Source organism: Sinohyriopsis cumingii, chromosome 16 (assembly GCF_028554795.1).
Source record: "Sinohyriopsis cumingii isolate HCF-2022 chromosome 16, ASM2855479v2, whole genome shotgun sequence".
Classification (NCBI taxonomy): Eukaryota; Metazoa; Mollusca; class Bivalvia; order Unionida; family Unionidae; genus Sinohyriopsis; species Sinohyriopsis cumingii.
Window position 1 is genome coordinate 42,591,330 of NC_142976.1, and position 25,870 is coordinate 42,617,199.

Sequence of the window (25,870 nt, forward strand, 5' to 3'; positions counted from 1 at the left end):
TTTAACAATGCAATAACAAACGATTTTAAAAAAATCAAAATACCAACTCCAGTGTTTCTGCTGAAATAAATATTTGATTGATATCTCATTTTTATCTCACCCCTGCCAAAAGTCAGCCAATTTTTTTATAAGGACTTGAAAGCCATTACCAGCTTAGATCCCTTTTTGACTTATAATACCCTTGTAAAACATCTCATAGTCAGCCTTAAGCTCTAAAGATTACAACAGAAAGGTAATCGATAAGCAGTTTACTGTGTACACAGGTTAACCTTAAGCTGATTACTCAGCCACACATTATTTCACCTGTATAAGATTTCCAGTCCTCACAGGTTTCTGTAATGTGGGGATATAATGCACAGATATCTTAATTTTTTTACTTAAAATAATAATAATAATGAGAAGAAGAATGTTTTACTTTTCAAAAGTAGTAAGGTAGATGCAGCTTTAAACAATATGCTTAGTAGACAAATTTTGATATGATATTTTTATTTTACTGCCAGTAGAGTCACATGTAATTGTGAGGGGGAGGGAGATAAGTGAATAATACTGCAGAAGGATTTAGTTTTAGAATAAAGCCTGATTTATGGTGAAATTTGCTTTAAATTAAATTTACAGTGTCAAGATAATTTAACTTTTTGATTTTTCACAAAATCATAATATTGTGAGAATTTTATGACAAATATTTCACTTAATTTTAAATGTAATTTTAATTTTGCATAAAATCTCAACATTTGTATGTCTTTCACAGGTACCTATCAGAGATTGACCTGGTGGCTCAGGATTTTCTCCAGCTGGTGGGTGGAGTTATATGGATACTCCGAGATGGAGAAGTCTACATTGATGAGAGTTTAAAAATTGAATGCTCTGAGACTGAGGAAACAGGAACCTTGGAGAACTTTGCCTCTGTTTTATCAGCCCGTACCATTGTTGGCCATGACAGCGCCGGGCGTTTAATCATTGCTCAGGTGGATGGAAAAACTTTTAAACTTGGGTTGGTATTTAATATGCTGAAAAAATGCAACGAGAGAAATCACTGAATTATTATTTTTTTTCCCAGTGTTGTTAAGTTCCACCTGAAGGCCAGATTTTGCTCAGTTTTCTTTGGCATAAAGTGGCTGATATTACAGTGATCCCTTATTAAAACTGCTGTTCCCTATTACAGTATTTAAGATCATTATTTGTGTTTGTGAGCTGCTTGACAAATTTTGGTGAGATTTCAGAACTATATGCCTGGCTGTAAATTAAGGTTGGAATTCCTGAAAATTTGCATAAAAAATCTCGGGAAATGTTTGTTTTTAATTCAGTAACCCTGCATGCTACATTTATGCATCATGAGATTGTACCCTACTTCCATGCTCTGTACCCACAATATCATGTACGATACACCAGATGGGTGGCATTGCAGAAATGTAGAGTTTTTTACTCGCATTACAAGATATAGTGGGCAAAATGTAATTTTTATGAAGAAAATTTTTTTTTAGGCCAAAACTTACCAGTTGCCAGAACTGTAGTTTGGGTCTGGATTTTAGACTATTTGGCTTGAGATCTAAAGCAGACTGATCTGAACTGCACACAGACAGGTGAACCTATGCAAAGGGTTGGAGAAGTTTCATTAAAAATGGTCCAGGACAAAAATTTCAACTTTTCTGCACATGTGTGAACAAAATAGCCAATCCAAAATAGCATCCTTTATAAAACTAGGCATCAAGCTAAACAAAAATCTATCAGAAGCAGATGCATTTGGATGTATTCAGAAGAATCCAACACACACACATACTCCTAATTAACAGTGATGAAGATCTGCCATCCACTATGACTACCGTGGTGGCCATCTTGAAAATCTTATCTTGACTTTTCCAATAATTAAAAGTTATATTCTTATGGGGTTTTCAACAGAAGACTTCTTTTGATGTCTAGTTGGTCCTGTGTGGGTTTCCAATCTGATGTCTAATATGGCCTTCCTGAAAATCATGCGGTCACTATACCTGTCATATCAGCATTGGGTTTTCACACACAGCCTATCTGGTGTCCAGCATGGCCACCATGACCGTTATCTTGAAAATCTTGGTATTGCTACTCCTTCTGAACAGAACGTTATATTGATATTGGGTTTTCACCCAAAGATTTCATATGATGTCCAGTTGGTCCTGTATAAAAATGGTGCTGATCTGATGGCTAGTTTGACTGCCACAGTGACCATCTTGAACCTGCCTTTTAACCATTTCACTTCATTATATTATGTGTTAAATAGATACTTGATTGACATTTGATCATTGAACCACATGCGTCTCATTCTGTCTCAGAAATAACGGAATATCATAGTCTTAGTCATAAAAATGCATTATTTGTAAATGATTACAATACAGGCATCTAGATGACCAAGATTGTCCAGATCCATAACCTCTGTTTGTTATTAAAATATGTTGTAATGTTTGGCTGAACCAGTAAATTATTAAGAATAGATGAAAATGTCATGAGTGAAAGGGAGGATTCTGTGCTGTACAAGGAGGGCATCTGATCATAAAAGCATGTGTGCCAAATGAAATAAATAATGTAGCAAATGAAGATAAAAGATCACTATATCTGATTTTAGACTTACTACATAAAGATGGCTTCCTGAATAGAGTGCACTTATTGCCAAAGAATTATCAGACAGTTTAATTGGATGATTGGCTTTGGCATTAATCAAAAGCACATCAGTGGAAAAGATAAGAAGACAAGATGAAACTGAAGTAAAACCTCTTCTGCATCTCTTTTCACAGCAGTGTAGCCTCATCAGTATAGTTAGATGATTGCTGACTCAAACTACATTCCTGGTACATTGCAGTAGATGCTAACAATTAAATGTGTTTTTATTTCCTTGCATAAACAAAAAAAGTTTGTATAATTGTGCAGTAGGATGAAATGATTAATCAATGCAGCATATGTATCAGAAATTCTGCTCTATTGATATGTTTATTACATATATTAATACAAGATGTAAAGACTCGATACAAAATGATACTTATTCTAGACAAGTTATTTTAATGTTCAGCAATCATGGCACTCAATTCTGTAAGTAAAAAGCAAAATATTGACAGTCTAGTTTTGCTTGCAGTCTGCATACTGGAAATATGACGAGTACATCAATACATCTGAAATGGCCCAACTGCACCATCAACGGTCCTTATAATGACCCCATCACACCATTGGCAGTCCTTATAATGGTCCCATTGAACCATTGGTGTTCCTTATAATGGTCCCATTGCACCATTAATGGTCCTTTTAATGGCCTCATTGCACCATTAATGGTCCTTTTAATGGCCCCATCATGCCATTGATGGTCCTTTTAATGGCCTCATTGCACCATTAATGGTCCTTTTAATGGCCTCATTGCACTATTAATGGTCCTTTTAATGGCCCCATCATGCCATTGATGGTCCTTATAAAGATGACAAGAGCTTCAGGTTGATACACGTATTGCTGATGGTACACATTATGGGTTGTGTATTGTAATACATCTTGATGCATGACGCAGGCTTGAGATTTCACCTCTATTTGTGACTCTTTTGTTGTTGGGTTAGTTTTGATGGGGGGGGGGGCAAATGAGCCCTTTTTTGATATGGTGTGAGCCCACTTTTTGATCTGGAAGGGACCTTGGGTTTCACACTTTCTATTTTTGGAACAAAAACTACTGTAAGGATAGTCCTGTGGAACAGCTGTCAGTATAAAGCTTTCTCACCTTTAATGCAGTTTGCTCTGAGATTTATAAAGTGGATGAACTGTACTGTATGTGTAACCAACATTACCATGTCCCAAGCAGTAGCTGGTATCCATTTTTCAGGGTTTTTTTTGTTTTTATTGTTTTCTTCAATTTATCTGCTTAAGCATGGATAAACATAGGTTTCACTTTTTTCCTGATAGCAATGATTGCAGCATTGACAACAGTAATGGTATCACAGTGATTTTTTATTAGAATTTTGTGTACAATGCACATGTGTTTATTTAGCAGTTATGAGTATTACAAATAATTTTAAATATGAAGTCAAGTGCAATAATCAAATACAGTTGTGTCAAGTCCATTCTTTTCTTATTTAACAAGTGCAGTGCTGGAAAAATTCCATGTGTAGCAAGGCAGGCCAAGTCCAAAATTTCACTGGGCAGGTAGTTTTCTGATATTGGCCCAAAATTCAATAACAGTATGAGATACTATTTATGAGATACTATTTAGGATTTTGTGCATTGCCATGAAAATCTCAGTTTTACAGGCAAAGTTTAGTTTCTATTTATCTAGATTTGCAGTAGATAATGCATCTAGTTCAAAAGTCATCTCATTTTCTTCTCTCTTTGTTCCTTTTAGAGCTACTCTTTATTCTGCTGCCAAAATTCTTAAGGACTATGGGGTGGTAAATGCTATAAACCTGGATGGAGGTGGATCAGCAACGTACATTATCAATGATACTCTAGTTAATTACCCGTCTGATACATGGTAAGTTACTCTTGTTGAATAATGTCTTTCTGATATATGGCAAGTCACTCTTGTTGAATAATGTCAGTCTGATATAGTTTAAGTTATTCTCATTGAAATACATGGTTAGCTACTCTCATTAAATAATGTCAGTTTGATACATGTCAAGTCACTCTTGTTGAATAATGTCAGTCTGATATATTGCAAGTTATTCTCATTAAAATATATGGCAAGTCACTCTTGTTAAATAATGTCAATCTGATACATGTGCAGTCAGTTTTATTGAATAATGTCAGACTGATATACATCAAGTCACTCTTGTTGAATAATGTCAGACTGATACATGTCAGGTCACTTTTGTTGAATAATGATTGACTGAGACATATCAAGTCACTCTTGTTGAATAATATCAGTCTGATACATGACAAGTCATGCTTATTGAATAATGTGTCTGATACATGTCAGGTCACTCTTGTTGAATGTCGGACTGATACATGACAAGTCACTCTTGTTGAATAATGTGTCTGATACATGTCAGGTTGCTCTTGCTGAATAAAGTCAGTCTGATGCATGTCAGGTCACTCTTCTTGAATAATATCAGACTGATACATGCCAGGCCACTCTTGTTGAATAATGTCAGTCTGATACATATCAGGTCATTCTTGTTGAATAATGTCAGTCTGATACATGTCAAGTTGCTCTTGTTGAATAATGTCAGTCTGATAATGTCAAGTCACTCTTGTTGAATAATGTGTCTGATACATGTCACGTCACTCTTCTTGAATAATGTCAGACTGATACATGCCAGGTCACTTGTTGAGTAATGTCAGTCTGATATATGTCAAGTCACTCTTGTTGAATAATGTCAGTCTGATACATATGAGGTCACTCTTGTTGAATAATGTCAGACTGATATATGGCAAGTCACTCTTGTTAAATAATGTCAGTCTGATATATTGTAAGTTACTCATTAAAATATGTAAGCTACTCTCGTTAAATAATGTCAGTTTGATACATGGTAAGTCACTCTTGTTAAATAACATCAGTTTGATACACGTCAAGTCACTCTTGTTGAATAATGTCAGTCTGATACATGGTAAGTCAGTCTTGTTGAATAATGTCAGTTGATTTTGTGTTAAGCCACTCTTTTCAGTCCAGTGTGGTATGTCACTCTTGCCAAATAATGTCAGTCTGATATGTGATAAGTCACTCTTGTTAAATAATGTCAGTTTGATATATGATAAGTTACTATAGTTAATGTCAGTCTGATACATGATGATTCACTCATAATGCCAGTCACAAAATGTTTGTTAGCATTTAATTGTTACAATTTTCTCAAGTGTGTGTGTGTGTGTGTGTGTTTGATTATGATTTTTAAGGTAGCTTTAACAGTTTTTCAGTCATATCGCTATGATGTCTGCATTGTAGCAGTTTATAGTGATGTCTAGCACTGGGGCATCATGCCACAGACATGTAGCATGATATCCTACCCAGTCACATTATCCTGACACCAGGCTGACCAGTCCTAACTCTAACCTCTTAATGCTGAGCGTCTAGCAAGGCAGCTGTTGGTACCATTTTTGTAAATCTTTTGTATGACTTAGCCAGGGATCAAACCCACGACCTTCCACTTCCAGGGCAGATGCTCTAACCACTAGGCAACTGGAGCGGCCCATCATTTTTCTCAAGGAAATGACTTTGCCAAAACATGTTTAACAGTAAAGACTGTAAAACATAAGTGTAAACATAAATGTTTATATGCATTTAATTTTCTGAGATTATCAAGGAAAATGAGTTTGCCAGAATCTTTTTTTCAGTAAAGTTTTTAAAGTTTGATAGCATATTCATCTAACTGAACAAGATTTACATCAAGAATATGAACCAATCACTTGAGTAACAGAAATTTAATAACTAAAAAATAGTATGATATACTGTACCATATTTTATATAAGCACAAGCCAGACTGAAAAGGATTGATCCAATTTGTTTTTATACAGTACATCAGCCAGGTCTAAGGTGCTTTCATTTTGTTGCTTGTTATCTACCAGCAATTCCAGCAGACTGTTTATCAAATGCTTGTATGACAGGAAACCTGGATTCAGCCCATTCTGACTTGTACCCCATCTTCTTTCTCCTTTGAATAGTTCCCTAGTCACATTACATTAGGATTATTAGCCTGCACCCACACAAATCCAGCCCTACTAAAAGACAAAAATTGTCTTTTCTGATCTGTTTCAAATAGACAAATGGCAATAACTGTTGTCCATATCGTCCCCTTGGCATCACCAGTTTTTAGCTTTACTGATCACATTGTACAGTTTATCCTCTGATTATCCAAGCCATTTTTGTGTTCTAATTGAGTTGTACAATGTTCGTCTTGGATGTATTGTGTGGATTAATCATTTTGCTGCAGGTTTCATACTTTCTTTATATAATTTCTGCCAGATTTGAATGATTTTGTTACCTTTAGGGACTTTGTCCTTTCAAGACCTCAACACACCACACTGTCATTGACCTCTGCAAGGTAATTACAAGCTAATTACAAGTTAGCATGATTTTGACTTTTTACACTGGCTTCATTTGTAAAGGAGTTAGTTTAAGTGAGTTATAAACATGCTGCATTGTTAATTTATGCTTTGTTTTTTCCTTTTTGTGTAATTTCAGTTGAACAGTCAACTAAATACTTGAAATGCATAAGTTCAAGGCAGTTTCGAATATGACACTGATTTTTTTATTTTCTTCATTAGTAATTGGGAATATATTTATATTAGTCAGTTAGTAACCTGATGAATTACTCATTTTTACTGTGCTTTCTGTTCCTGTTTCATTTCAACAGAATGTAATTTAAATGCCATCTATGCAACTTCAGCGCATGGAAGTCTACGATGACTCTTGTTTTGTTTATACAAAGTATACAACTTCTGTGATATGCAGCATTTGTAATACGTGGTCAGAAGAAATCTGGGCTAACGTATTAGCTAGTTAGTCACATGCTGATTTGCTAATCTATGCTTTGTTTTCTCTTCTTGTGTTGTTTCAGGAGATATGTTTACTAAATGCATGAAATGCATGTTCAGAGCAATAGTCCATCTGACATTAAAGTTCAGGAAAGATAGAATAAGTCAAGGATGACAACCAGTGATTTGTTTTTGTGTGATTCTGACTCATTGGGGGACATTTCCCCAATTTTAGGCAGCCCAGTGGGCATAAGTCCTCTCAAATGTCCGAGCATGGCCTTTGGGTTCGTAAGTCAGGGCACATGAGGATCATGATGGATCAATTGCACTGACTATCCAGCCAGCCATCTGTCATCGACCATACAGCTGTCACTGACTGTCTAGCACAGGAGACCTTTTGAGAAGACAGTCCAGCCAACTAGTTTGTTGCTTGCATTTCTGAATCTATATGGGTGTTTCCCAATTTTAGGCATCCCAGAGAGAGTAAGTCACCTTGCATGTCCGAGCATGGTGTCCAGGCCTTTAAGTCAGGGTACATGGAGTTTGTACCAGATCCATTGGATCCAGTGCATAATAAAACGACACTGGCTGGCTGTTCCAACATGGGGACCTTTCTCTGAATCATCAAGCCAGCTGTGATTTACAGGGATCTGTGTGTCTAACCGTTCCATCGGCAACATGCTTTTTCTGTGACGGAGATTTCAGTGAGAAATCTGTCTTTCCAGCCAGGCCCTTGGAGTGGCCAGAACTGGTGATAGCCGGACCGTCTTCTGTACCACCAGCTTCCAGTCCAACCACTTGCTGCACAAACCAGCTGGCAGTCCCAGCAGTGCTGGACTTCCATGTTCACTGCTTGTCCACAAGAGCTATTTACATTTTCATAGGGATGGAGTTGAGTTTTCATGCCACCTGGTATGTCTTCTCAAGAGCTGCAAGTAGACCCTGATTGGGCCTCAACACAGAGTGAGTGCAGCAAAACTTTAAAATCCACCGTCTTTAAAATTTTGCTCAAATCTGACCATGGAACAGACTGAACATTAGCTTTCAAGCTGTTGGCTTCTTCAGAATGGCTTCTAGCCCATACCACTACTCTAAAGAATCAGTAGATCTCAGCAAGGAGGAAGATATGCCATTCTTCTGGTTTCTTCCCCAGTATGATAGATTTAAGGTGACATACACCTTCAGTACTGATCTCCCGGCACTTGAGAAGAATATAGCAGAATATAGTCCACTCATCTGTTTTATAAAGCAGAAAAATGTGCTCCATGCAACATCAGAGCTGGTTCGGGATATCATTGCACATTCTTTAACTTTGGATTTGGCCTCCTTGGTACTTTTAAACTCAACAGAGACACCCAGCAATAGCCACACTTGGGAGATGACAGCAAGGGCTGCTCATCATTCCATGTTACAACATGTCTTTAATCCACATCACTCAAACCTTGTCATACCCACCTTTTCTGGACAACCCTGTTTGGGTTACCATTTCTTTGGAGGAAGACTAGAGGAAGTTTGGAAGCAGACAGCTCAGGAGCTGACCCTCCACCTCTCTGCTGAACACAAATGGGTAAGTGGAACCAATCAACCCCCACCAGTGTGAAGAGATGTTAAGCAGCCTCAGGACAGGGGATCTTCTCAGGCACATTTGCACTATTATTGATCCATAGGAAGAAGTCATACATAGGGAGTAAGAAACCAGATTTTGAGCTTACTGAATCTCTCTTTCCTCAGAATGGGGAGGGGGTGATCCAGGTCATTCAGAGGGGCTTTGGGTTCATTCATCAGCAAAACCCTCCCCTCTCTTCTTTTCCTCTTCACGAACGCACCCTCAGATCAGGAGAATGCCTTTCTACAACAGAAGTTATTGTTGCTCATTTTTTTTAAAAAACAGGCGGTGGAGCTTGTGCAAAGTCCACAATCCTCTGGGATTTATTCAAGGCTGTTTCTTTATTGGAAAGCAAACAGCAAGTTGAGACCCATCATTGGCTTGAGGTGCTTGATTGATTGATTGATATTATTTTAACGGTGCACCAGCACTGTTAGGCTATTTAGCACCATGCAAAATGTTATATATACAATCTTTTAAAAATTATTAAAAGTCTCATATCAACCAGCGATATCAAAACCAAATAGGTGAAATTAAAACTATAAGATGGTAATGGTGAAAGGCTTGAGGTGCCTCACCAAGTTCATTGTGCTCGAATATTAAAGATGGTGACACCAAGTTCAATCCGCCTCTCCATTCAATGGGACAAGTATGCCGTTAGTCTCAATCTTACCAACACATTTTCACATCCCTTTCCACCCATATCATGAACATTTTCTCCATTTTGCTTACTGCAACACAGTTTATCAATTCAGAATTCTCCATTTGGCCCCAACATCAGCCATTGGGCTTCTACAAAGATTATGGATTACATCATCACCCTGTTCCAATTGACGTCATCTACAATGACAGCAGTAATACCTGGACGTCATCCTCCAGAAACTTATGGTAAGTTCTGTTCAGCCCCAAGGTAGGAACAATCTCCTCTCTCATTTAGATCATCCAGGCTTTCTAGTGAATTGGGAAAGTCAGACTTACTTCCATCCCAAAATTTTGTCCATCTGGACATGGAATTTTTAACCAACTGGAATCTGATACAACTTCCTTCTGTTCACATAATCATTATCATCAAACTCGTCGAGTGAGTTTCCAACAGGACATGGATTTGAGCAAGAGAGTTTTTGCAACTCCTTGGTTAATCCTGCTCTGCCTCTTTTTTATGCAGACATTGTAAGCAGTCATTATGACACCCAACATTCGATCATTCCTGCATCGGTGGTGCAACCCAGGTTAGCTGACCATGGGAATCCCACTGGAGAAGCCCCAAGCAGAAATAAATAGATTGTACCTATGCTAGTGCACACAGTTGTCGACTTTCACTACCATCAGTGGCATGTGGGGGCCAGGGAAATGGTCTCTACACTTCAAAATCCTGGAAGTGAAGGCTGTCATCAACACCTTTAGCTTCCGAAAAGATTGACTCTGAGGCAAAAACGGTCCTCATTAGGTCTGACAGCTCTTTGCTGGTGACCTATCTCTAAAACTGGGGCACCAAATCACCCAACCTGTGTGTTCTAATTTGGCATTTTGTATGATGGTGTGACAGTCTCCATATAAATATACAAATCAGACACATTCCCAGCAGACTCAATGCCTTGGCTGACACACTATCCAAGAGACGTCAAGTGGCATGTGTTTAGGGAATCGTGTCAGATCCATCACATCCCTTTGAGTGCCTCACTCCCTCAACTGGCTAACTTTTCTCTGGCTCTTGGAGGAGAAACAATTGGCCCTGATCAATATCAGAGACTGCTGATCTATGATATTGGACACATTCTGACTGTTATGACATTGGGCATGATAAACACCTTTCCAATCTCTCAGCCATCAACCAAAATCCATAATTCTGTTTCCCAAAGATGGAACTTGTCTTGGGTTCTACCATGGTTCAACTCAAGCAAGTTTGAACGCCTATAGTCCACACTTCACTCAACTTTCTCTCATACAAGACGTGTTTCCTGTTTACTTTAGCTTCCACATGCAGGGTAAGTGAGCAACATGCCTTTTGGTCAACCCAAAGTATCTTGAGTTCAGATCAGATGGTTCAGTAGTCCTTTTTAGCCAAAAACCAGTAACCAAAGAGTCATCATTTGCTCCCTCTCTTCCATCGACAAGTTGACAGCAGCAGCCGTGCAAGATCATATCCATGCTCTCAACTACGTGGCATGCACAAAGCACCCCTTCCTCCTGGGGAAGACTGGAAAACAAGACATCGGGGTAATGGCTGAAGTGGGTAATGCACTCTTCGTACTCTGAGATCTCTTAAAATCAGAGATGCCTCATGAAGATTAGAGCTCATGTGATTAGAACCATCTCTGCAAGCCTTATGTTCAAACATAACGTTTTGATCCAAGAATTTATAGAAGCTGTTGGCTGGCTTGCAGAGTCAACCTTCTCGAATTTTTACCTCATAGATTTAACATCGCAGAGGCAAACTTAGAATCTGGTAGGGCTGATGGCAGCAAAGACAGCCGCCAGACCCAAATAGATCAATCAACACAGCCTGTTAGCTTTGCTGGATTTGCCAGTGAAAAACCTTTGTAGTTAAGATCTCAACTTCATCTTGTCAGCCATAGATAAGAGTTCCAGGTCCAGAGTTGCTTGTGTAATTAGGAGAATGGGTCATCTTTCACATGAGGAATCCAGCTGTTCATCCCCAGAAGGATATCCAAGGCAGAGGTTGGATCCTCAGCATCATCTCCTCCTCTTACTCATTCTCCTAATGTAATGTGATTGAGGAATGTATTCAAAAGGAAAAAGCAAATTTTTAAGTAAATTATGTTTCTTCGAGAACATTTACCCATTTACATTATTTAAAAGCCATCCCAACCACTTGCCATACAAGCATCCTCATTAGTATCTTCCTCAAATAAAAACTGGCGACACCTGGTGGTATCAAGGGAGGTAATAGGCAGTTATTGCCCTTTGTCTACTTGAAATAAACAGGATAAGATGATTTTTGTCTTTAAGTTGGGCTGGATTCACGAGGTAGCAGGCTGATATTCCTAATGTAATGTGATTGGGTAAGTATTCTTGGAGAAACATAATTTACTTCAAAATGTGCTTTCTTAAGAAATTATAGCCATGTGATGTCAAATCTTACATAACTGAGAAATAAAAGTTACACAGTAAAGCTTTATTGACCTTGTTACTTTAAGTATATGTGGCTTTACTTCTTAATTTACATCTCTATAATATTTGTTTTGTTTTCCCTGACTATACCATTTTTCTTCTGAATCTATTTTTACCTGGACTGACATTTCTTTTTTTTTTGGCAAGCTCAGCTTGTTCTTTGCTTGGATTTTATGTTTTACTTCTTGGTCTGCTATTCTTTGGGCATGATGTATGTGAATGTGGAATGATTACCAGGTGAGGATAAACCTGCCAATAGAAATCTAAATAGCATTTGTTTTATGTGGAAAGGACCAAGGTTAGTTTCAGGGCAGCATTTGAAGAGCTCTTTAGAATCTTGTCTTGTCTCCTGCCAGATACCCTGCCACACTGACATAGACAGGCATACTCTGCCAGGACATCACTGGATGTAGAAGATGAAAATGGCTTACCAATCTTCTATTTACTATCTCAGTTCCTCAAGACTTAGGAGATTGCCATCCATTTGTCATAAATATTTGGAATTCCAAATGCTTTCTTCCCACAGAAATCCAGGTACTAGTGTTGTTCCCCACCTGCTGGTGTTTGGATGCTTTTAATGTGGAAATCCCAAACCTAGAATGGGATATAGTGGCAGTAAAAATGACTCAACCTCTGTCCATGGGTCTTCAGTAAGACAGCCAACTTCTTCTTCACCTGCTTCAGATTGATCTCCAGTGGCAATGACAGCATACTGGGCATCATAGTACATAAGTACATGGTAGGATAAATCTTAATTCAAGACTAGTTGCTCTCTTATCTCTCCTAGCTGAGTTTCTCTTCTGAACAGGGAGAAGTAGATATATTTCCCTCCCATGACCAATCCGGTGGCTTAAGTGGTTAGATCAGCGGGTTCCAGTCATACCAAGGTACTAACAGCTGCCTCGCTGGGCACTCAGCATTAAGAGGTTAGTGTAAGGACTGGTGGGCCTGGTGTCAGGATAATGTGACTGGGTTGACATGATACGACATGTCCACAGCATGATGCCCCAATGCTAGACATCACTATACACTGCCACACTGCGGACATCATAGCAATTTTTTAAAACTACATTAAAAATTCAAATCAAAGACACACATTTCCATCCCAACATTCATACATTTAGACATTAAAACCAACAATCTCACTTTGTCACATGAAACTTCCATGGTATTTCAGTTTGAAACATCTCAAGGCTTAAGTTTTCTTAAATCTTACTGAATATCAATTTGTTTTATTTTTAATTTCAGTAAAGATGATGAGAAGTTCAACTGTGCCAGAAAAGTGTCAACTATTCTTTGTGTTCATGAACGCTTATGTGACCCAGAGAACTGCTCAGGGCATGGAGATTGTGTTCGAGGTCATTGTCGTTGCCATGACAACTGGTCAGGAGCAAGGTGTGATGATTTATCTTGCTCAGCTGAGTGTTCCTCCAATGGCATTTGTACAGCCAGTAAGTTTTGAAATTCAGTTTATCACTTTGAAAGTGTTCTAGCCAGAGAGAGGGGAGCAAAGGAAGTAGTATTTACTGGAGAAACAATTTTATTTTGCAAAGAGGTGGGAGAAGGGCAAATAAGGATGTTCTGCTGCTGACAAATTTTTAGAAGCTAATTTCAGTCTTTAAATCATATGGAACATGTGTGCTTTGCATCATAAACCCTAAAACATGAAAGGTGAATGAAACTTCAACAATCCAGAGACTGAACCAAACAAACTGTTATATAGAGGTGGCTGTTATAAAGAAGCTAGCTAAGTATTTGAATACCAAAATGTACAAAACGTCTGGGGAGGAAAATAGATCATAGAGGTAAAGAGTTAGAGAATTTGCACAGTACAAAGAATTGACAGAAAATGGTGGTTTTAGTGAGGTACTTGAGTGCTATGGAGAAAGAGGTGAAGGTGAGAGTTTAGAGGCTGTGAGAAAGTGTGCCTCACTATTTCTTTTCCTTGAGCACTTTACAAAAATAACTCATTTTTAATAAAATTCCATATTAGATGCATTCATTTATGCCTAATCTATATAATGGCTATTCCAGTAAAACATACTTGAGACGCAGGGAAGTGACTTTCATTATGGAGGAGTCACCCATAAATGCAGTTTAGAATTTTATATCATTTTCAGATGAACTCTGGGTACCATATATATTTCAATGGAATAGGCCAAAGCCAGGTGATATATAGTAATCTCCTTGTAACTGATGAATAGTGTAAAATAGCAATATAACAAGTAACACTATATTACAAGAGTAGTATATAAAACACCAATGAATTATCATGTAAATGAAGGACATTTACTAAGAAAAATAGCTGTGGGAATTTACAAACACTGTCCTCAAAGCAAACCAACTAAAAGTGAGTTTAACCAAAATAATTATCATTGTTTGTGTCTGATGCACGCTAGTAACTTCATCAGTGTGTCTGAAATTCTTTACATATTTGAACTCTGTCACGTATTTCTGTCTGTCATGTGCTCAATTCTGATTGGTTAATAAGAAAGGTCAGAAGAACATGTTTGATACAGAGGCTGGCTTGGCCAGACAGCATGTTAAATGGCAAAATCAGTTAAAACTCGGACACGTTTTCATTATTTTAGCAGTAACACTTCTAATAAGTCAGGGTGCAGAAATTTGTGTCAGTAGGCACAATGGTAGCAAACAAACACTTCTCAGGCTAATTTCTTATTAGATTAGGGGCCCTGAGTGGCCAAGTGGTCTAAAGCACTGTCCGTTACGGATCACTGCCATCTCACCTCAGTCTGCGTGGGTTCGAGTCTCGGATTCGGCCAAATATGGGTATGTGAGAAAGCTTGCCAGTAGCTTCTTGTGGGTCGGTGGTTCTTTCCGGGGTTTTCTCGGGTTCTTCCTCCACCATTAATACTGGCCGCCATGTATAGCCTATCGTGTGCTGAAAAATGGCGTAAAACCCTACAACAGCAACAACAACAACTTATCAGATTATGCTAGTGATGATGTGCTTAAAGATGGCAGTGACAAAACTAAGAGTCCATCTAACACCAAGAAAAAAAAAGTACTCTTTCAATTCAGACTGGAAACAAAATCGACCAATGGATGGAATGAATGACAAAATGAGATGCTTTGCAGATGGTGTGTAACAACTGGCCAAAAAAATTCTTTCACACTTTGAAATGCTAATTTCAGGACATCAACCCTTGACAGACATGTTGAATTGCCAGCTCACAAACAGGCGATTCAGGATTTGAAACTAAGTGAAAATCTTAAAACTACATGCATGGTACCTATCAACAAGAAATGTGAATCAATTATTCATGCTATGTCAGTTGCCTATTATTTGGCAAAGGATAATATTGCTTCTCTAAAATATAGCTCGCTGTTGGATTTTGTTGACTTTCTGGGTGTTGGTGTTTTCAACATTAGAGTAGGAGGAAATGCAACATATTTGTCAAGGGCTTCTGTATTGAATTTCAGGTAAGTTCTTTTATTTTATTTACTTTTTTTCTATTGAAAGTTAGATGGAAAAATGTTATACACTAACAAGCAACCAAAACATGATCAGTTAGGTTCTGATCAGTGCATATCTTGAGGAATCCCTGTGTTAATAAAAATAGCATCAAGCATCATGATCGGCCAATGACATTGCATTCAGTAGCTCGTCATAACTTCCTGTCAACATTTAACGGTGGATAAAGTTTTTCTTTTTTAATCAGTCTGGATTATCGGTACCTGTTTCTTTTGCCATGAAATTCTTTCCTGTCTAGACAGGTCACATTTCAGTATCTCTGTAACGGGTTTTCGTGTGTTCAGTTAGCATCAGTGGCCATGGTTATGCCATACCAATCCGCTGACTGTGAGAGAGGATTCAGTAGTCAAAATCATACCAAAACTGCAGGAAGAAGCCATCTAGAAGAAAGGGTTCCCAACAGACTAATGATGATTTCAATTGAAGGACTTCCTCTGAGAGACTTCAACTTTAACAAGGCATTGGTAGAGTGGAGAATGAGGAAGGCCAGGAGGCTATTTAGGAAATAGTGATCATATTTGCAGAATAATGCAGTCACAGTTACAGTCAGTCTGGATGCAGATGTATATATGTTCCAGTTAAGAATTAAATTGAAACTGTATATACATACATTCCCTAATTCATTTTGAGCTTAGGATTTTGCCTTAAAAATTATTTTTTCTCATCTATAAAAGGAAAATATGTGCTCTTCTGATCTTTTTTAGTATGAATTTGGTTACAATCAGGAAGTACATGACACTGTTTTTTTAGATTGGCCAGAGGAGAGACACCATTTGCAGTCTGTGGTTTGATTCTTTAATGGTTAGTGTGCAGATAGAATGTTATTATAAAACATAAGACTTTGATTTCAGTTTTAAGTGTTATACTGTGCACTTATTATACTTGCTATGGCTCTTTTTGAATACATTACATTTTTTTTACACCATACTAGAAAGCCCCCCTTATGACTACATAGCCCTCTCCCTTTTTTTTCAGATTCAGTGGGGGCAAGTACCCACATTTATCAAATCCTAGATGCAACCCTGGTATGGCAGTTGAGATTGCTGGCCTAAAGGGTGCTAGCAAAAGTTGCATAGCAAATGAGATTGCTGGACCATAGGGTTCTAGCATAAGTAGTATGGCAATTGAGATTGCTGGATCATAGGTTTCTAGCATAAGTAGTATAGCAGTTGAGATTGCTGGCCTGAAGTTTGCCTGCATATGTGGTATAGCAAATGAGATTGCTGGATCACAGTGTACTAGCATAAGTAGTATAGCAAATTGAGATTGCTGGATCATAGGATTCTAGCATAAGTAGTATAGCAAATGAGATTGCTGGCCTGAAGTCTGCCTGCATATGTGGTATAGCAATTGAGATTGCTGGATCATAGGATTCTAGCATAAGTAGTATAGCAGTTGAGATTGCTGGCCTGATGTTTGCCAGCATACATGGTAAAGCAATTGAGATTGCTGGATCATAGGCTTCTAACATAAGTAGTATAGCAATTGAGATTGTTGGACCACAGTTTGCTAGCATAAGTAGTATAGCAATTGAGATTGCTGGATCATAGGATTCTAGCATAAGTACTATAGCAATTGAGATTACTGGTCCTAAGGAGGCTAGCATAAGTAGTATAGCCATTGAGATTGCTGGATCATAGGGTTCTAAGATAGTAGTATGGCAGTTGAGATTGTTGGCCTAAAGGGTGCTAGCATAAGTAGTATAGCAGTTGAGATTGTTGGACCACTGTGTGATAGCATGAGAAGTATAGTAATTGAGATTGCTATACCAAAGAGTACTAGAATAAGTATAGAAATTAAGAGTGCAGAATCATATAGTACTAGCATAAGGAGTATACAGATTAAGAATTATGGACCATAGGGTACTGTCAGCATTAGTGAGTATAATATTAAGATTGCTGGACTATCAAGTACTTTCACAAGGAGTGTAGTTAGATAATCAGGGTACAGACAATCAAAATCATATTGTTCTTTTGTTCTCCAGATGGATGTGACTGTTTTCCTGGTTACAAGGGAGGTGACTGCAGTAATGCTTGTGAGGAGGGATGGTATGGAGAAAATTGCCAGTACAGATGTCAGTGTGAGCATAATGCTACATGTGATATGATTACTGGAACTTGTTTGTGCCCCCCTGGCCTAACTGGATACTTGTGTCAGTCAGGTAATGAAACCAAAGTGTTCCAGAATAAACAGCATCATCACATACACTCTTAGGGAAGATGTAAACCTCAAAAATGTTTGCATTTATTCAGATATGTGTAATGTTTAATTCTTTATTGACCGCTCCGGTGGCCTAGTGGTTAGAGTATCCGCCTTGGATGCTGGAGGTCGTGGTTTAAATCCCTGGCCGAGTCATACCAAAGACTTATAAAAATGGCACTAATGTCTGCCTCGCTTGGCATTCAGCATTAAGAGGCTATTGTTAGGACTGGTCAGCCTGGTGGCAGGATAAAGTGACTGGGTGGGACATCATGCTACATGTCTGTGGCATGATGCCTCATTGCTAAACATCACTATAAACTGCAACACTGCAGACATCATAGCCATATGACTGAAAAATTGTTAACGCTACATTAGAAATTCAAATCACACAAATCAAATAATTCTTTATTATTCAGACAAACAAATCTGTCACCTGCATTATTTTATATTTTCAGAATTAACATTTTTTGAGTATCCTCAAAATTACCAATGATATTTTTCTCCAAAACAAATTTTTAAATATAAAATTGAAGAAATTCACAATAAGTTATACATGCATTAGATTATTTGGATGTTTTACTTATTTAGTATTGATATGCCGATATATTTTGGGAATAACTACCCATGACACGATAGATGGTATACGAATCCATTGCAGGTTAAGCCCAAATGAGAACTGATATGCATTCACAGACTGATTTACTGTATTAATATGGTAGTCAGTATTTTAAGTTAACAGTAGTCAAAAGCAAGATGTGGGTTTGATGTCTTTCTATTCTTTGGCCTAGCTATATATGAACTTAAAAAGTGTTCATACAGCATTGATGACCCTTTTAATATGATTAAGTTGAAATGCAGTCAAACAGGGGCCATAACTTCCTTAAATTTGTTAGATAATGGTGAAAATGAAGCTTGGATCACTGTAATGCAATGCAATAATTTGGAGATCACTGTAATGTAATGCAGTGCAATGACTTTGATCTCTGTAATGCAATGCAGTGATTTAGATCACTAATGCAGTGCACTGAGTTGGATCACTGTAATGCAATGCAGTGATTTGGATCACTAATGCAGTGCACTGAGTTGGATCACTGTAATGCAATGCAATGAGACCACTCTGGTGGCCTAGTGGTTAGAGCATCTGCCTCGGAAGCAGGAGGTCATGGGTTTGAACCCTGGCCAAGTCATACCAAAGACTCACAAAAATGGTACTAACAGCTGCCTTGCTAGGCACTCAGCATTAAGAGGTTAGTGTTAGGACTGGTCGGCCTGGTGTCAGGATAATGTGACTGGGTGGGACAACATGCTACATATCTGTGGCATGATGCCACAGTGCTAGATATCACTGTAAACTGCCACACTGCAGACAACATAGCAGTATGACTGGAAAATTGTTAAAGCTGTGTTAAAAATCCTAATCACACACATGCAATGCAATGATTTGGATCACTGTAATGTAATGCAATGACTTAGCTCGCTAATGCAATGATTTGGATCACTGTAATGCAATGCAGTGACTTGGATCAGTGTAATGCGATGACTTGGATCACTAATGAAATGCAGTGACTTGGATCACTGTAATGCAATGCAATGATTTGGGTCACTGTAATGTAATGCAGTGACTTGGATCACTGTAATGCAATGCAATCACTTGGATCACTCTAATGAAATGCAATGATTTGGATCACTCAGATACAATACATGAAGTCCTGCAAAATTAGCAGCAATAAATTGGGCATCTGAAGTAGTGCAGTAGGTTGGAATGGAATGGGAGCTGGTATGATTTACAGTCATGAATAATACTAGATTTCCTTTCCATTATAATTATACAAGTTTAAAAAGCTTTGGCAAATATCAGAATTGCATTATGTGAGTACATTTTCTCACTTTCTTTAAAAATGTCTGATTAATTAACCATTTTGTTTTTTTCAGAATGTCCATTAGGTTACTATGGCAATGCATGTGCTGTGGAATGTATGTGCGACGATGGTTGCCCATGTGATCCTGTAACAGGAAGTTGTAATTACACCATAAGTGAGGAACTTCTTCAAGGTAATTTTGTCTTTAAATCCATGATGAGCAATTTTTTTTGTTATGTATGAAAGAGGCTAAAATGTCGGAGTCCTGTTGAGTGAATGCATATATTGTACACATCAATGACCTGATGTCAGAGTCCTGTTGAGTGAATGCATATATGGTACACATCAGTGACCTGATCTTGGAGTTCTGTCGAGAGAAGGCATATATGGTACATGTCAATGACCTGATGTCGAAGTCCTGTTCAGTGAATGCATATATGGTACACATCAGTGACCTGATGAGTGAATGCATGTATGGTACACATCTGTGACCTGAAATGTCAGACTCCTATTGAGTGAATGCATATATGGTACACATCAATGACCTGAAATGTCAGACTCCTATTGAGTGAATGCATATATGATACACATCAGTGACCTGAAATGTCGGAGTCCTGTTGAGTGAATGCATATATGATACACATCAGTGACCTGATGTACAGATTATAAAAAATTTATCTGAAACTTAATTTGTCAAGATCACCAAGGAAGCAAATATAAATACAGTAAAACCTGCCTATAAAGGGTGTACAAGGAACAATGTTCTTTGTGGACATTCAACCTTTTTTTATAGAGGTTTGATATCAAAAGTGAAATTACTGTTATTTATGAGATGATAGGTTCATGCTTGACTATAAGCCACCCCCACCCCCAATATTTCTGAAACCAAATTGTTCCCAATATTTACTAAGGATGCTTTTCTTTGAAAATAAGCCTGTTCCCTCCTTTTTGACATTTGTTTCAGGCTAGAATATGGATTTCGTAAGTGTTGTCCTTAGGAGCAGGTGTTGTTTACTTTAATCTGTTCATCAGTTTGGCTAAGCTTGTTACCATTCCACAGAGTTATTAGTGGTCAGATTGTATTATTGAGCTGATCTTGCTTCTGTTTGGCTGAGCTTGTGTGCGATTGCATCTTGCTTCTGATTGGCTGAGCTTATGAGCACTTTATGGACTCCATTTTGATCCAATTTACAAATATTCTTATATCATCAAGATACCTAATGAATTTTATTGTGAATGAGATCTACACCTAATAATGAGATGATCTTGCGTCTGATTGACAACTTCATACCACTCATAAGATAGTAATTGATCTGAGTAAGCCGACTTATATCATCAAGATGATGGATGGGTTTTATTATGAGTAAGACCTGTGCATGTTTGAGGTGATTTGGCCTCTAATTGGCTTAGTTTTTCCACTTAGGATATTATTTCTGTTAGATTTCTTATCAGACTTGGTAAATACATTTATATCATCAAGATCTCCCTTGAATGTGATTTTGATCAGCAGCCATGAATATTAATGATGTAATCTTGCATCAGAATGACTGAGCACCTGTATTTCTTACCAGATTTTGATGAAACTTGTTCAATAGTCTAATATCAAGATGTTGGACAAGTTAAATTTTGAGCAAGATCTGCATCTAATTATGAGGTAATAAGGAGATCTACACATAATTATGAGGTAATCAGGTACATAATTAATGGAGTTTGTTACCATATGAAAGACTGAGTTTTAATCTTATTTTTCTCTAGCTTGGTAAATAAGATTATAAGGTTCCAAGTGATATCATCACATGTTAAGTAGATGATGTTGCTGAGCTGTTACTTTTTTAGATTTAGAGACTATATTTCTCGTCCAGTTTTGATAAAATTTGGTAAATGGGTTTACATCAAGATCTTGGATGAGTTTGTTGTTGTTGTTGTAGGGTTTAATGCTGTTTTTCAGCACACAATAGGCTATACATGGCAGCCAGTATTAATGGTGGAGGAAGAGCTCAGAAAGAACCACCGACCCTCAAGAAGCTGCTGGCAAGCTTTCTCACATAACCACATTGGCCGATTCCTATTGTTTGCTGAAAAATGGCATTCAACCCAACAACAACAACAACAAAATTTACAAATGGCAGGCCCATCCGATTAATGACTTAAAGTACACAACAAATACTTATGACCATTTATAAAACTTTTGTTGTGAACAACTGTTGATATATTGCACTACAGATACATTTCTTAATGGTTGTCAGCTGGTTTTTAAGATCATGTCAAGGAAATGGAATTAAGTGAATTTATAAATGGCACAGTGAGGCAACTGACATGCGGTGGGTTAGGATCAAACCTGCAGCCATTGGATTACAAGTCCAGCACTCTACCCAATGGACTAATGCAGCTCCCTGAAGTTCCTAAATAGATATTGGCTTGTTTAAAAAAGATCTGTTACTGAGGGATTGTTAAGACTATGGCTTAAGTACAAGGTTGTCAAAACTTATTTACATCATTACTACCGCTCCAGTGGCCTATTGGTAAGAGCAGATGTGGGAGGTCGTGGGTTTGATCCCCGGCCGAGTCATGCCAAAGACTTACAAAAATGGTACTAACATCTGCCTTGCTTGGAGCTCAGCATTAAGAGGTTAGCATTAGGACTGGTTGGCCTGGTGTCAGGATAATGTGACTGGGTGGGACATCATGCTGCATGTCTGTAGCATGATGCCTCAGTGCTAGACATCATGATAAACTGCCACACTGCAGACATCGTAGCGATATGACTGAATTTTTTTTAAAGCTACGTTCAAAAATCCAAATCACACACATACATCATTACTACTGCTGTTGCCAGCACATTATGTTTTCTGAAAAAAGGATCCATGAAGCCCATTCCCCCAAAGCAACATTATCATCAGACATTATGGTATATCAGTGTATGATTTGGATCTAGAGGTGATGCTGCAATAGCATAATGCAACTAATTAATTAATTATAATAGATCTGAAAACAAAAACTCTTTAAGTACTGTGGGTCTGAATTTTTTTATTGTTTTGATTTTTTTTTAGGTCACTGGATAGAGGATTTACTCCAGAAATAAGTATGTCTTCTGATTGATTGATTTTGGAGTTCGTAAAGTCACACTGTACATTTTTTTTATCATTTCAGTTGGTACATGCATTGCAAGAAAAATTATTCATGAAGAGGAAAGTTTCCTTCATATTGAAGAGAAATACAGGTGATAGGATTGTTTGTTTCACTCTTTTAATATATCGTAATTAAGTTTTATGCTCGCAAATCTGTTACAGGGAGATAACTTACTTTTCCCTTTATGTTTGTCCATCTTTCTTATTATTATGTAAGGTCTAATCTAGAATGGAACATTGGGGGAGAGGGTGGGGATTCAACCCTTGTTTTACAAAAAGGGGGATTTTTCCAAATATCGGGTTAAAGAAAGGTATGACCTAGAAAATTTGGCCCAATTTTCATGCATTTGGTTGAATATTTAATATGAATTTTTAGCTGTTCTAGTGATGAATTATGAAAGCTTTAGGGATTTCTTGTTGTTTATTGTCCCTGTATCCATTAGCACAAGTTTGTTATATCTACGCCTCATTCATTTCTTGGAGGATTGCCATGAGACTATACACACATATTCTTCCCATGCTGTAGTTCAGGGGTCGGCAACCTACATCACACATGCCACAAGGCGGCACGTCAAGAGGTTTTGTGTGGCACATGAAGGCAGCCAAAAATCTTGATTTTAACAGTGTTACTCTCTTACTGGTGGCACATGCTTATTCATTTTATAATTAATCTGGAAAAAAGAGGCAGGCTATGTAAAATAGTTTGCCAACCCCTGGTCTAGATGGTCCTGAATGAAAATTGTGCTGCTTTGAGACCCATTTTGAAAATCTTGTTTCACTATTCTTGCAGAATGGATAATGAGAGAGTTTGTTTTACTAAAAGACTTCTTATGATGTCTAGTTGGTCCTTAATGAAAATGGTTGCTGGTCTGATGTCTATTATTGCAGCCATCCTAAAAATATTGATATCACTTCTCCTCCTGAACAGAAAACCATTTAAATTGGTCCTAAATGAAAATGATACCAGTCTGATGCCCAATATGATGAATACTTTCTGAATGGATGCTGATATGAACAAGGGGTTTTCACTGAATGACTTAGTATGATGCCTGATTGTTCCTAAATGATATCCAGTGTGGCTGCTACAGCAACCATCTTGAAAATCATGCTATCACTACTCCTCCAGTATGAAAGAAAATATTGGCATGGAGTTTTCACAAGAAGACTTCTTATGATGTCTGCTTGATCCTATATGAAAATGGTCCAGCTTGCACATCCAAGATGACCACCACAGATGCTATTTTGAAAATCTTATCGCGACACCTCCATACTGGATTGTCTGATATTAGCAAGGGTTTTACTAAAAGACTTCTTATGATGTTGGTTCTAAACAAAAATGGTACTGCTCAGACATTGAAAATGCCACCACAGTGGCCATCTTGAAATCATGTTATCACTACTTGTTTTGAATGAATGATCATATCAGCATGGGGTTTCATTGAAAGATTTCATATGATGTCTTATTGGATCTATTTAAAACTAGTGTCAGTCTCACTGCAGCAATGGTCATTTTGAAATTCTTATTACCATTTCTTCTCCTAGATGACTGGTCAAATCAGAATTGTACTCTAACAAAAAAAAACTAGTTGGTCCTAAATGGAAATGGTGCCAGTCTGATATACAGTATAGCCACCATGGCAGTCAACTTGGATATCTTGTTATCATTAATCCTCCAAAACATATAGTCATACCAACATGGAGTTTTCACCAGAATAATTCTCAACTTGTCTTTGAAAATATTGCTGTTGCTGAAAAATATCGGAGATGATTTCATCATTCAGCAGCTAAAAGGAAGCAATGGTTTTATCTTGAATTCCATGAAATTCTTTTTGGCGAGTAATGCATCAGTGCCATGAAGGGACTATTGTTTAGTCATAGATCATGCTTGTGCATGTATGTGAGGTACATTACAAAATCATTACAATCTTATTGATTTTTGGGGGCCCAGAGTGACCAAGTGGTCTAAAGTGCTCACCTTTACCAATCACTGCCGACTCACCTCTGTCTGTGTGGGTTTGAGTCTCAATCTCAGCTAATATGGGTGTGTGAGAAAGCTTGCCAGTACCTTCCTGTGGGTCATACTTCTTCCCGGGGTTTTCCTGGGTTCTTCTTCCACTAGTTATACTGGCTACCATGTATAGCATATCCTGCGCTGAAAAAATGCTGTTAACCCCAAAACAGCAACATTATTGAATTTTACTTAATTGTGCCACTTCTAGCTTTATGAAGTGTCTTTTTTTATGACCTGTTCTGGTTTTGAATATTGAAATTTATATTGCCAATTCAGCACACTTTTTATCACATGACATATTACCTTTTCCAGCAATGGTGACAACACTGTCATCGTAACAATTATATTACTGTGACAACACTATCTTTGTAACTATACTATCATTGTGACAGTACTGTCATTATGACACCAATATCAGTGTGACAACTCATCTTTATAACACTTTTTTGTAAGAACACTGTCATTGTTACAACACTTTCTGTGACATTGCTGTCATTGTTACAACACTTTTTGTGACATTGCTATCATTGTTACAACACTTTTTGCAACATTGCTATCATTGCTACAACACTTTTTGTGACATTGCTATCATTGTTACAACACCTTTTTTAACATTGCCATCATTGTTACAACACTTTGTGTGTCAAACTACTTAAACACTATTACAATTTATAATGTATAATATTTTGGCCATATGTTTGTCATAATTAAACTATAATATTGTACTAATTGTATTCAGTCAAAATGTAAATATATTCATTATTCATCTCATGAGAACAAATATAAATCAATCTCAGAATAAAATCATTCTCAAATATAAATGAATTTCAAAATACATTCAGATATGTGGATTAAAATACATTTATGTAAATTTATTATTATTATTATTATTATTATTATTATTACTATTATTATTATTATTGACTGCTCCAGTGGCCTAGTAGTTAGAGCATCTGCCTCGAATGTGGGCGGTCGCAGGTTCAAACCCTGGCTGAGTCATACCAAAGACTTATTAAAATGGTACTTGCAACT

The 25,870-nt window shown here is 37.5% G+C and overlaps 1 protein-coding gene across 1 annotated transcript in view; it reads left to right on the plus strand.

Moving 5' to 3' along the window:
• The window catches only part of LOC149780312 (N-acetylglucosamine-1-phosphodiester alpha-N-acetylglucosaminidase-like), a 42,657-nt gene that overhangs the window by 10,772 nt on the left and 6,015 nt on the right, over positions 1-25,870 (plus strand). The window contains exons 4-9 of the mRNA XM_089937154.1: positions 749-991; positions 4,340-4,468; positions 13,391-13,593; positions 17,623-17,799; positions 19,773-19,892; positions 22,850-22,919. Of these exons, the coding sequence (XP_089793280.1) occupies positions 749-991; positions 4,340-4,468; positions 13,391-13,593; positions 17,623-17,799; positions 19,773-19,892; positions 22,850-22,919 (942 nt within the window). The remainder of the gene's footprint in view (positions 1-748; positions 992-4,339; positions 4,469-13,390; positions 13,594-17,622; positions 17,800-19,772; positions 19,893-22,849; positions 22,920-25,870) is intronic.